Source organism: Benincasa hispida, chromosome 8 (genome assembly GCF_027475165.1).
Source record: "Benincasa hispida cultivar pf3 chromosome 8, pf3_genome.v1.1, whole genome shotgun sequence".
Taxonomy (NCBI): Eukaryota; Viridiplantae; Streptophyta; class Magnoliopsida; order Cucurbitales; family Cucurbitaceae; genus Benincasa; species Benincasa hispida.
Window position 1 is genome coordinate 5,086,386 of NC_143485.1, and position 14,278 is coordinate 5,100,663.

General features: G+C 28.1%; 1 protein-coding gene across 1 annotated transcript; it reads right to left on the reverse strand.

Annotated features, from left to right (window-relative positions):
* Positions 1–4,697: 4,697 nt before the first annotated feature.
* LOC120083140 (uncharacterized) lies at positions 4,698–13,387 on the reverse strand. The gene is made up of 6 exons (XM_090316894.1): positions 12,962–13,387; positions 12,198–12,385; positions 11,655–11,782; positions 11,152–11,520; positions 9,426–9,587; positions 4,698–8,328 (listed from the first exon to the last, which is right to left on the reverse strand). Exons 2-6 carry the CDS (start codon positions 12,250–12,252, stop codon positions 8,245–8,247), a joined length of 798 nt encoding a protein of 265 aa, XP_090173020.1. The 5' UTR covers positions 12,253–12,385; positions 12,962–13,387; the 3' UTR covers positions 4,698–8,244.
* Positions 13,388–14,278: the final 891 nt, after the last annotated feature.

Genomic DNA, 14,278 nt, shown 5'->3' on the forward strand with positions numbered 1-14,278 from the left:
GAAATTAATTAAAGGGAAGGAGTTACAACTCCCTCCCCATTCTCTTATTTAATTACGTGGGTTGAAAAAGAGTTGGTTAGAGATTCATCTTTTTCCTCAATTCTCACAGAAGAGAAATGTTCTCTGAAGAATTCCCTCTCCTCCTCTCCATTTCCTTTCCCTCTTCCAACGATTCAAGCAAAACCCACAACTCTTGCTTGAATCCTTTGTCCCAAGAGGATACATAGGGTTCTCAAGTGGTGGTGTCTTCTTTAAAGAAGGAGATTCGCATGGAGAAGGAGTTTCGTTCGTGACTTGTACGAGGGAGTTCTTGAAGAAAGGGTTCTTCAAAGGTAAGGGTTTCTGAAGCCCTAAGTATTTTTCTTTATTAAAGCATGTTGTAATTTAACTAAATACATATTTTATTCTTATTTACTGTAAAATTTATATTCAATAAAAAAATGAAATTTGGTCGATCTTTGCTTCCGCTCATGGTTCTCTCCAGTTAGAGTTCCTTCAATTGGTATCAGAGACAAGTTGTTGGTTTTCTGATCCCAAATTCCATTCTTTTATTGAATCAATTTTATAGTGGTAGTGGGTTTTACAAATTTTGCGTTCTATTTCATGTGATGAATGGTGATGAATGTAGTTTTGTTGATGGATGTTTTGGGATAGGATACATAGTTTTAAGGCTTTCTCTGTTTACAATTTTTGGTTTGTAAAAGCCCCTGCGTTTTTGGGCATTAATCTTGGTATAGAGTCTATAATTCATTAGTTTGAGTTGCTCGTGTTGTTCCCAGGGAGCTTCAAAGAAGAGTTGTAGTGCACTGTTTCATTGAAGAAGAAGAAGCAACTCTACAACAGCTACATTATCATGCAACTTTTGCTAAACGATCGCTACACGATCGTGTAGCTTTTGCTACACGATCATGTAGCATTTTCTAAACGATGTGCTAAACGATCGTGTAGCTAATGCTACAAGATCTGTAGACTTTGCTACACGATGCACCTCCATTTTTGCTACATGATCATTGCAAAGAGTTTGTTGAAGGGCGGTTCGATTCGAGTGGTTCAAGGCCTGGTTCACATGTTTCGAACCAGAGGACTCTTGCTTATGTAATAGTTAGCCTTTAAATTTCTTTTAGGTGTCCTATCCAGGTCCATCAACAGTTATTTTAAATATACATGTGATGTATATTTTTTTCTTATATGTCATATAGAATCTAAACCCACCATAGATTATGCATTTAATTTCATGCATCATTTATATTATAAGTGTTATAATATATGTATATGCATGATTTAATTTTATAGCATGCTCGTGCATCATATAATATAAGTGTTATACTATATGCTTGCATGCATAAATAACATAGTCATGCATCATTTATATTATAAACGTTATAATATATAGTTTGAATGTATGCATGTGATGTATGTTATTTAATTTCATTACTTTGATATATATATATATATATATAAGTGTCATGTATATGTAGTAATGAAATAACATTGCATGATGCATGACATTACTTTATGTAATCTTATAAACGTTATAATTTTATAAAGTATGTCAATCGATGCAATGTAGGTTTTAATTTGTTTTATTTACTTTATAAGAGTTATAAATAAATTAAATTAGAATTAAAATCAATAACTAAGAGTAACATGCATACTTAGGTAAAATAATTTTTTTAAATAGTTTTAAAATATGATTCAGATAGACCTAAGTTCACAAATTTTTAATGAGATTAGAAATTAGATTAATTTTTTTAAATCAGTTCAATAGGATTAAATTGATTTCAATAAAAGATTAAATTTGTAGTGTTTAATCTTTTAGAATAATTCGTGGTTATTTCTTGACAAATAGGACATTTGCAATGTTTCAATCTCAAAAGAATATTAAAAAAGCCGGAAGCAAACCTTATGGAGAACAGTAAAGGCAAGTATAAATTAACGACTACTTATTCATCATATTAAGTAGACATCTAGTGCTAAGGATTACTTCAATTTTATTTACTGGTTTTTTCTCTGTAGTATCCTCTACAAGTTGGGAGCACCGAATGTGGATACTACGTCATGAGGTAATGAAGTATATTGTGACCAAAAGAAGCATTGTCATCTCAGATTTAATATGTTATCGTTATTTTGACATTTCAAATAGCATTGAGAAAAATAGAATCCATTATAATATTTGGCTTTTATGTTTATAGATTGATACAAGAAAATCGTACTCACAAATCGAATTAGATGAGGATAATGCAACTATTGGTCTTTCGTGGAGTGACCCGGTAGTTAGCGAATGGGGGGTTAATTTGGTGTAAAGAGTTTAGTCAACTAATCTCGTATCGTTGGAGCCCATGATCTGTAAGTTCATTAGATCCCCTACTAGCTCACAAATGGATTTAGCCTTAAATTAGCGTGATAAGTTGATTTGAAACGTTCGAAATTGAATTAAGAGAATTAGTAATTATATGTAATATAATTACACGTTTAATTATGAAATTAAACGAAATTTGAGGATCGATTAATATTTGAATACGATTTAAATATTAATTTCATGAATATGGATTCATGGTGGTGAAATTTGTATTAAATTATCTAATTTTACTAGAAAATTAATTAATTGAATTAATTTTTAGTAAAATTAATTTTTTTTCAGATTAATTATACAATTAAAACTGAAAATGGTTTTTTGATTTGAAAATAATTTTCAAAATTAAAATGAAAAATCAAATTTTTCATTATTCTCAAAAGTTAGATTTTTCCACTTTGAAAGGTTAGCACCATAGTCATGTTCTACTTCCAAGATTCCACCTCAAATTGAAGTAGGAGTTGGGTGTTGTAAAGGCAATTAGATTGCATGATGTTCTAGCATAAAACACACAATTATTGAACTGGAAAATGCATGCAAGTCGACTGAAAAACTGGTTTTTCAAGATTGAAGAAGGGTTCTTCAAGTTGCTGCAGATTTCATCTTCTCCTCCCAAAATTCTTCCTTCATTCAACTTGTTTTTTAGTCCCATAACTCAATCTAAGGCTTCTAGAAGATAGTAGGAAAGTCCTAGTAATGGTTCACGACTCACGACAAAAAAGTGAGGAGATTGCAGCTGTTTTTCGAACTTGAAGAAGATTTATACAGGTATTCATGAAACCCTCTTATTATTTGGTGAGCATGCTTAATTTAGAGCTAAAATTGATGAATTAGAGTGATTAATGATTCTATTTTTTTCCACTGCTTGCTTGCTCGTAAAAACTAATAGAACTTTACTTTTTGCCTTAAGACAATATAGCTATGTGAATCAATAAAGAGAACAAATATTTAGCACTATTAACAGTAAGAACAGGGGAAGGCCCTAAACATCTGAATAGGCGAATTGACAATAGAAATTGAAAAAATTGAGCCTGTGCTTTGATACCATGTAACAAGGAAGAAAACTAAAGAAATTGATATGAATGATCAGTAAGAAGCTATTTGTTATTCATTGAAATATAGGCATTCAACAGAGCCACATGTCAATACATAATAGGCCAAGAGAATAACAAAAAAAAATCTAGAAATAACCAGCATATGCTATCAAAAAAACAGAAAGAATTAATCACAAAATAATACTGAAATGCATTTCTATCAAAAACAATTAGATTATAAAGAAGTTTAATATGCTAGAGGCAAAGCATGTCAATATACTTCTAGTACACTATTTTAAACTCTCTACTAAAGAATGCGAGGAAGTTTTTGTCAGTTTGTTGTATATAATGATATCAACGGGACTAAACCTATCCTACTCTACAAGTTTAGTGAGTAGATATATGACAAATCTAGAGAAAATGCATTGGGACAAACATTTATATGTTTCTCATTATTTTAATGTTTTAAAGTGTCCGTAACATAGAATTCGGAGAGACGATTCCAAAGCACTTTAAATCATTCAAATCGGACATCACATGGAGAAGTTATGGCCAAAAAAAATTTGAGAGAAAAATTTTATGTGACCATGACGTGGCACACGTGAATCAATCAAGTCACAATATGAGTTGAAGACATAATATACAAGTGGTGAAATAATCGAATGGCTCAAATAGTGACGTGTGGATTCGTATATTATTTTTTTATATTAAAAGAAATTGATTTTTATATGGATTTAAAAGTATTAAAAAAAAAATTTGGCCAACGGCCTTTTTTTCTATTATTATTATTTTATTTTGAATCCAAAATCAATTTCTATTTAAATCTCATAACCCCCTTTCTTTTAACACACAGTCTCTCCTCTCGCAATCATTGTGAAAATTTTTCTTGAATTATTCATTATTGATCATTCTTTGAAAGTTTCATCTTCTTAAAATTATCTTTGCTAGGAAAATATATTTATGAGAGAGAGATTATTTTGAGTGCTTACAATTGTTTATCTATACTTTTGTGTTTTTTTTTTTTTTTGTTTTCTTTTTTTAATTTTTGGTGGGTTTTCAATTTTATTATTTCACTTAAGATTTTGTATTAATGGTGCACCTTAGGGTTGAATATATTGGTTTTATCATGAATCCAAAAAAGAATTTGTATTGATTTGATCTTGAACCGGTTGAAAATGATCGAAATAGGTTGGATACTAAATCTAAGAATTAGTTGTTGTTTGACTATTGAACTGGTAAAAAAAGTGTGAATTTGTGTACTAAAATACGCAAAGAATTTTAGAAAGTAGAATAGGGATTCCAAACCACTATAAAAAATATCGATATCATTTCTTTCTCTCTACTCTTTTAATTTTTGCTATTTATTTATTTTTGTCACAAATTATTTCATTAGTTTAAATTGTTTTAATTTGGTGTTAAAATTCTACAAAAAAATTTTAATTTTTTAAGCAACTCTATTTACCTCTAATATTTCCATACGGTCCTACAGCTACTAAATGGATACTAAAGTATCTCAAGGGATCATCCTCCCCCACTGTCTCTATGTCTAAGCAATGGGAGCCTGCATTTCAAATTTACACTTCATTTTCATTTGCCTCATATCTTTTTCCAATATTAAATATGATGAAATAATACACTAAAATTGAAACTGGAAAAAAAAAATCATATTTATACCATTAACTTTTTGAATTGCATCCACTAAAATCTCATATGAATAAATTCCTAATTAAATCAATTTAGATCGGATTAATAATTATACCTATTTTTATTTGATTTTATTTAAAATTAATTTAAATCATTAAGATCTCGTTTGATAATCATTTGGTTTTTTGTTTTTGTTTTTTTTTTTTTTAAATTAAGTCTATTTCATCTATCTTTCTTATAATGATTTACATATTTCTTAAGTACAATGGTTGAATTTTTAGCCAAATTCTAAAAATAAAAACAACTATTTGAAAGTTTTTTTTTTTAGTTTTAAAAATTTGGGTAGGGTTTTTAAATCGTTGGTGAAAATAGATAACAAAGAAAGAAATTTGAAGGTGAAAGTAGTGTCTATAGACTTACTTTTTAAAAACAAAATGGTTACCAAACAAAGTCTAAATAAAACGATTCTTCTCCTAAGAAAATGCTCGCTTTAATAATAAGTTGCGATTATTTATTTAATTTGAATATGGTAGATATATGAAAATTATGCATTTTAACACATGAATATTTAGATAAAATTAAATATTTGAGGCCTATATTCAACTCCAAAGTCCAAACCAATAATTTAGTTAAAAATTATTAATAAAAAAGATATACCTTTGGCAGTGGTAACAGCAACAATAGTCTCAGATATATTATGCAATACCCTGTCATAGAAACCATATTAGATTAGTCTTAAACAATATAGTTTTCTTCATGTCCATGTTAATGGAAATCTTGATTTAATTTTCTTTTCAAAATACAGGTTGAATTGACAATTTCTCACTCAACTTTGCTTCTATTTCATTTGAAAAAAAAAATGTTAGTTTAATTTAATTATAAATGGTCTTAGAATTTTCCATATTTAGAAATAAAAAAATTACAAAATCTTCTCTAATATTATACTTTTAATCTTATAGATTTTTGTGATTAAGAATGGATCGAAAGAGATTTTTTTTCCCTGGATGACCTTAATTTGCAGTCATAATGTTGTTTATCCCCTACTATTGTCAGAACGTACTAACGTATTAGTTTATTCATATATTTTCTCTCACAATTTTAGTGAGTGTGAAATTAAGATCATCTGAGCAATAGTGCTCTCTCACTTGTTAGAGCTTTTCTTCCTTTGCTCACGCTCTTTGTCCATCCTTTTCGCTCGCAATCAACTAGTCTAATACAATAGCACTCTCTCACATCAGTGCTCTTCCTTCCTCATTCCCTCTCACTCACTCCTCTCCGCTCTCACTTCTTCAGTCTCCTCACTCTTTTACTCACATCAGAACTCTTCTTGTCTCACTCACACTAGGGTCTTTTTCCTCTCTTACTTGTGTTTGTGGTTCTCCTCATCTCGCATTCACACTCGTCACTCTAAACCATTATTAAGGATGTTCGAGGGACAATATAGATAGTCAACACGACCTTATTGTGCTCAAACAACTGTACAACATCATCTTTTATTATTTTCAAAAATTCAAACATCCTATTTAATTTAGGTCAAGCATATAAAAACCTAATTTAAAAGTTGTTACTAAGTAACAATGTCATTTGTATTGGTTAACTTTTCTTCTATTCTCCACTCTCTTTTCTTCCTTCTTTACTAATTTCAACATAGCTTTTCAAGTCTCATTGAATATTTTATTTTATTTACTTAAAATATAAAACACAACAAAAATTAATTAGCCCAAATTAATTAGCCCTGTGAGTAATGATTTCGTTTTATGTTTTTTGTTTTAAAAATTAAACTTGTTTTCTTTCCATTTCTTACCATATTTGCATAATTTTTAAGTATAATGGTTGAATTTTTAGTAAAATACTGGGAAAAAAAAATTTAATGCAACTTTTGTTAGTTTTTATAAGTTGATTTGGTATTTTAAACCGTTGTTAAAAAATAGATAACACAAGAAAAAATTTGAAAATAAAAGTAGAAGGATAGATTTATGAAGGGGTTGGAGGAGACATCGTGTCGTATTATATATACATATATTATTTTTTATTAACTATAAAAAATATTTCTTCATATATTGAATATATATCAACGCATGTGGACATGAAATGGTACATTGCCTCAACAGTGGTGGAGGAACTCAGGAAGCTAGCAACCAAGGTTTGACTCCAATGTGAGAGTGTTATTTTCTTTTTTATTTTAGTCCATTAAGTTCATATATATGTTTATGTTTATATACAGATATTTTTAAAATTTTAGACTCATCTGATAACTATTTGATTATTTATTCTTAGTTTTTGAAAATTGAGACATAAACATCAATTTCACATATACTTTTTTGTTTTATGTTTTACTTCACCATTATTTTAAAATCGCATTAAAGTCAGTCCATGTTTAAAATTTTTAGTATTTAAATTATGATGAATAAGTATCTAAACTTTTAATTTTAACTTTAATAAGTCTCTTAAAAATGTCTAGTAGATATATAAATTTTAAATTTAATGTATAAAAATCTCATAAAATATTTGAAATGCTTAAAAATAATCGTTATTAGATAAAAAAAAAAAATTATTTTTGTTTCTAAGTGAACCTCACAATTTCAATTTTGTAGCCAATAGTTACATTATTTTTTTTAGTAAAAATGTCTAGTGATATGTATTATACGCACTTATCGAGATGTTAGTCCTCTAGTATAAATTTTTTAAAGTTCAAGAACTATATATGACACAAATTTATATGTTAATGAGTTAAAATTTTAATCTTATATAAAGTTGTGCCCCTAACATACAATTCTTGATCTACCACTGTCTGTATATTAGTTAGTTATGATTGTTTTGACAAAATTTTATAAGTTGAATATTATGTCGATGTAACTAAAATTATATTTAACTGAACTTGGTGTCCCCCTTACATAATATTCTGACTCTGGCACGTTATAAGTTTAATTTTCAAAAATCAAAAATAAAAAATGAAATGATTATCAAATATGGTCTTAATTTTTAAAAATTACTTATTTGCAAAAATAATATTTGAAGTTACACATATAGTAATCCTTTAATGCAAAATTTAAAAATATAAATCAAAGATATTTGAAAGTTGAAATTTCTAAACAAATTTATATTTGAAAATGAACATTTAGGGAACCTAATTAACGAAATAAAAAATAAGCAAAATTGAAAAGAAAAATTAAAATAGAGAATTAATTTGGATGAGAAATATTAATGATGTTGTTACCCGCCGCTGCTGTAAGGATCTTTCAACCCATTAGAGAAAATAATGTTGCTTCCAAACCGAAGTACCACTAATTTTATGTCCTGCAATAATTTACCACTTTAAATAAATAATGAAAAAAAATATATTGTTAAAAATATTTTCAAATATAACCCAATGTTACGATGTATAAATATACACTCATAGATATCTAGTTACTAATACATGGTGACATTTTATTATATTTATAAATATTTTGAACGGTATTATCATATTTAAAATCAATCATTAAATAATTACCCTTCATTCTTGTAAGCTTTTTATTCTCTCAATAAAAATTGTCTTACAAGCAAATTGGTGAAAAAAATAATATTTATTTACTGTTTTTTCTTCTATGAAATTATCATTATTATTCAACCAATTTCAATAAAAATAATTTTAAAGACTAAATTTAAAATATATTGAAAGTAGATAAATGGAACTCAAAGTGAAATAATTTATTTTTTAATCTATGTATTATATTTCACATTTAAAAAAAAAAAAATTGTTGTGACACTATATTCAATTGTGATTATATTAAATTAAACACAAATATGTACTTTTGTCTTATTATATATTTAAAAGACTTTGATTCCTCATTTAAACATCACTTTTGATGAACTATTTCTCAAAATATCTTAAAATATAGCTTTTAAGTTAATAAAGTGTTAAAATTACCTTTTTACTTATTATGGTATATTTGGTCATGTAAAGTCATTCAAAAAGTTAATAGTAAACACACTTCAGATTAATAATTTTTCCAAAGTGTTTTATAAATAATTGCTTTTGCGTTGAAAAAGACTTTCTTTTCTAGAATGGTCATGTAGAAGATTATTTTCATTATTTATATTTTGTGTCTCATTTAATGAACATTTGTTTGAGATAGTGGGTAAATAGAAACAAATAAGGACCATTTTTAAATATAGAAAAATAAAATAAAATATTTATAAAATATTTTAAAATTTTAAAATTATCAATGATAGACGCTGATAATTCTATTAGTGTCTATCAACTATCAAATTGATAGTCACTGGTAGAAGTCTATTAGTGTTCATCAGTGTCTATTATTGATAGTTCTAAAATTTTGTTATATATTGTAAATATTTTCAACAGTTTTATCATTTGAAATAATCTTTGAGTATATAAGATTAAGAGTTCTTACTTGGCCTCCATAGAAAGAGGTGACCCAATGAGACCTTGGTGAGACACCATATAAAGCCTTGCAATCGTTTTTGAAGTCGCTGAAATTGAATGGTGAAGTTGGAAACATGGAGTCTTTGTCATTCTCACTAATGCCTATGGGCATTACCATCTCGCTACACGTCTTGGTTTAAAAAAAAAAAAATCAATTTATATCCCTAAATTTTAGAGATTGTATCAATTTATATAGTAAATTAATAATTGTATTATTAATTTAAACCATAAACATATCAGTTTAAACCCTCTTTGAGACTCCGTTTTAGAAAACCTTAGGTAAAATTTATAAATGTACCAATTAAACCTATAGACTTTTAGAAATGAATCAATTTACATTCTTATTCTGCATTTTCTTTTAGAATCGTCCATGTATTTGTTATAAGTGTCCATTTTTATAAATTAAAATGGACATTTGAAAAGGCTTACGCACATGCTTTTCAAATATAGACGTATTGTGCCTAAATTGATTGACTTATGGAAATTTAAGGATTTAATTGACTCAAAATTTTGTAAATATATTCATCCCCTCGTATTGCCATACACGTTTGGTAAATTAAAATTATTATATTCTCCAGAATTTTAAAATTTTAAAATTAGAAAAAAAAAAAAAAAGTAAACAAAAAACGTAAAACAAAATTTCTACATAAAAATAGATGGAAGAGGGGTAGACGTTGACCTTTATATATAAATTAAAAAAGATATATTTAGGAAATCTTTCATTTGAATTGAAAACATAAAGAAACAAAAAGTTATTAATTCATAAGCTAATTAAGAAATGTAGATAAATTTATGTGGGATTTTTCAAAAATAAAAAAATAAGGAAAACTATTTACATAAAAGAACAAAATTTAATTTCTTTGATAGACATTGATAGAAGCTGATAGAAGTCTTTCAATGTTTATCAGTGATAGAAACTGATAGAAGTCTATCATTGATACTATGTGATAGACGGTAGTAGAAGTCTATCAATATCTTTTTTTTTTTTTTTACTATTTTTATAAATAATTTGATATTTTTTCTATATGTGAAAATTTTACTAAATTTATTTTGTTTTTTAATTACATATTCAATAGACAAACGATGTATATTGGGATGTGAGAAATTGAGGAGGTTTGGAGATCATTAAAATTTAATTATGTGGCAAAGTGAGTTTGACCCAATGATATTGGTACGTATTCTTTCCTTAAAAGTCGGGTTCAAATAAACATCTTAATGAAGATTGAATATTTAATTGTATTAAAATACAAAATAAAACTGTATTATTTAATGACTATATTGCAAATGACATGTTTAATTTTCTTAATTTAACATCATAACATGTGTGAAAAATGTATAGCCAAAAACAACTTTATTAATTTTTTATTTGCTTCCAAAAAGTTATATACTTATTCTGTTGTCATCATTATTATAGAAACATAAAAAGAAAATGAAAACTATGTTAGATTATTCAACAAAACACAAGGTTATATATTTATTCGGTGATAGATTTCGAGAGTTGAATCTAAATTTTATCATATCTATAAATTCTTTTGCATCAAATTATTTCTACTAACATTTTGAGACCGATTGCTATATTTGCAATTCCTCTAAAATAAATGTAGAAATAATAATTTAATTACAATCGGTAAGACAAAAGAATTATGGAAAAAAGAGTGTAATTTTAAACAATAAAATGAAAAAGGATGGAGTACCTGCCAACCATACTGATCAGTGGGATCAAAAGGATAGTGATCAGATTCATCTACATCATAACAAGGGCTCTCCCCAAAATGAGCAATAACTCCTGCAATTATTTGCTGAATTACATCACTTTTTTTCTTTGCTTCTTCATCAATGGCTACACATATGGCTTTCACTGGATTCTCATATGGATTGTTATATTGAGCTGCCGATGCATACATATAGACCAAAAGGTTTGTAATCCCCATACTCGTGTTCAATTTCCCACAAGTTTTGAATCGCTTGCTTAGAATCGAAAGCCCTCCCGGAATTTTCTTGGCAATTCGGTCGATTTCACCCCACGATCTACGTATGGTGTCATGGCACGTTTCACTCGTTTCCTAATTTCGTTCCATGATCAAATGGAATGTTATTGTTATATATGATCAACGATCGTGTCTTTAATTCATATAAAAGTTTTTAAGTAAATTAAGTTCTCTTAGTTTAGGGTTTGAATTGATCGATGAAAACATACTTTGAAAGATTTAGAGACAATAGAGTAATATCCATCCTGAGGTGTAATGTTGTCGAAGTAAAGGATCGGGGCTGAAGAAGCAAGGGCTCCAAGAGCGATATGAGGGTACTTTAGCCTAAACCATGAAGCTAGCATTGTCCATCCGTGGTAGATTAAAACAAAACAATTCATTAAAGAAGAACTCACTATTGTAACTTAAGTAATATGCCATATAAATGTACATGTGGACTTTATAAGGATACAAAATTGAAAAATTTAAAGACTTCTTAAATAAGGGTATATTTGGCTTAACTTTTCAAATATTTAATTTTGAAAACAAATCATTTTGACAAAAGTTGAAGTGTATGACAACCGCTTATAATAGTTTTTGAAATATTTTCATAGTGTATTTTAAACCGTTTTTGTAAAAGCGTTTTTTTTCTCTAATAAATATAAACAGACCCTAAATAATTTTGAAAAAAATATTTCAAAACAAGTTTTTTCTAGTCAATCCGAACGTGCCCTACATTTTTAGAAAGTTGAGGGAGAATTAGGGTGACTTACTTCCACCATAGGAGGCTCCCATAACTATAATTGGAGAAGTCTCACATGCAAACATTTTTTTTTATGTGCAAAAGCACTTCAGCATAATCTGCCAAGGCTTGAGCTGAATTGAAATACCCACGAATGCTTGCATTTTTCATAGCATTCTCTATTGAACCAAATGGTACTGATTTACCATAAAATCGATGCTGTATATAATAAAACATATGCCAAAAAAGAAAAAAAGAAAAAATGTAAGTGTTTCACATACATATACAAAATTTAAAATATATTTAAAGTCGAAATGAGCATAACTCAACTGACATAATGACTAAAATTAGATATTTAAAAATGTAAGGACTAAAATATAATTGAACAATTGATCTTTTAACGTTTTAATTTGTTTTATTAAGTTAGTGATAGTCTATCCAAACAAATGGATATTTTAAGGTTAGCATTAGCTTAACATACATGTATATAACCTGTCAAATTGTGTGTGTCAAAGCGAGCATAAGAATATATCTCAACTGACATATAGTATGTGATTATGATGAAGAGACTTGTACCTCAAATTTTCCGCTTCTATTTACCCACAATAACGATAATAATAGTAGTAATAAGAGACAATTGCAAATATAGCAATTAAGTCAAAAGTATTATAAATAATTTGTAGATATAGCAAAATTTAGATTTACCTTTCAAAGTCTATCATGATAGACCATATCATTAATAGGAGTCTATCATCGATAGATTTTGCTATATTTGTAATTATTTAGAATGTATACCTCTAAATAAACCAACATAGCCTGGTATCGAGAGGCAAGACGGAGGGGAAGGCCAGCATAGGGTATGTCATCTTGAAGATCACTTTCGGCGCCGAGGAAAGCAAGGATGGAAGTTTTGGTATCGACACCTTTCCAATACCTAAATTCAATGATATATCTTTGATCAAAGGTAATGTAACTTTGAGGCTGATAATTGAAGTGATCGAGTTGTTGTTTATAATAGAAAGTTGTTAAGCCATCGACTGTCTCAAGAACTTGTTGGGGCTTACGTTGGAATGCCTTTCTTTGCATTCCAAGGCGTGGGATGTGGCTACAAACACAAGAAGAAATTAAAAGAAGCACTAGTGGAAGAAATATGGATTGCCTCACAATGTTCTCCATCTTATTGTTCCCACCACGTTTATCATCTTCAGCTCTAATATGTATTTATAGAATCACAAAAGTTTTTAAGGTAAAGAAAAAAAAAGGGAAAAAAAGCTTATTTTTTCCATAGGAGACAACGTACTTTTAACTTATCTCTATATCATGATGTGATATTATTTACTTCAGATATAAATCTTCGTGACTCTATACTTTTGTTTTTCCCCAAAATGTCTCATACCATTAGAGATAATTGTGCTCACTTGTATTGTTTTGAATACATTGAATCTGTTATTTGGTACTTTAAGCGACCAAGCACGAGAGTCTTGATGATCAGTCTACAACTCAGGTCTAGAGGTGATTCACCGTGGTGAGGCTTTAAGAGCAACACCCCTGAAACTTAATAAAGATATGTTATTTACGATTTTGTAGTAGAGCTTAAAGAAGTATGGTATATAAACTCTCTAATTTTATTGGCATCTCTGAATCCTCACTAATAATAAACTATTCTCTTCCTCTACTTGTGATTTTATATCACACGGTTAATGAACCACTACATTGTGTGTCGATTCTGTATCATTTATGTTTTACGTTTTTTTTTTTTTTTCCGATTTCATAACATATATACTCGTGATTTTTTCATAATTTAGCAAAGGTTGGATTCTCTACCGTCCTTATTTTTTAGAGAGATCAAGAAAATATATCGAAAACAATTTCAAACCTAAAAAGCTTCTATCGCTTTGTTGCTGTAGCCTCCTCTCTAGAGAGAGGGAGTCTTTAATGCTAAATTTTCACCGTTTCTTTCCATGTCCTTATATCTTAATGCTAAATGCAATTTTTCTGTCTCTTCTTTATATATATAGATTCAAATATTTAATGTAATTTCTCTCCCAAATTATTTATGGTGTATAATTATTAATTACACAGCTGCTTCTTTTTTTTTTTTTTTTTAGTATA

Excerpts from the sequence above, each read along its gene's own strand:
- LOC120083140 (XM_090316894.1), bottom strand. The coding sequence starts at position 12,252 with ATGTTTGCATGTGAGACTTCTCCAATTATAGTTATGGGAGCCTCCTAT. Across the intron at positions 11,521-11,654 it reads TTGTCTCTAAATCTTTCAAA|GAAACGAGTGAAACGTGCCA; the intron begins GTATGTTTTCAT and ends GAACGAAATTAG. Across the intron at positions 8,329-9,425 it reads CCTCTTTCTATGGAGGCCAA|GACATAAAATTAGTGGTACT; the intron begins GTAAGAACTCTT and ends AAATTATTGCAG.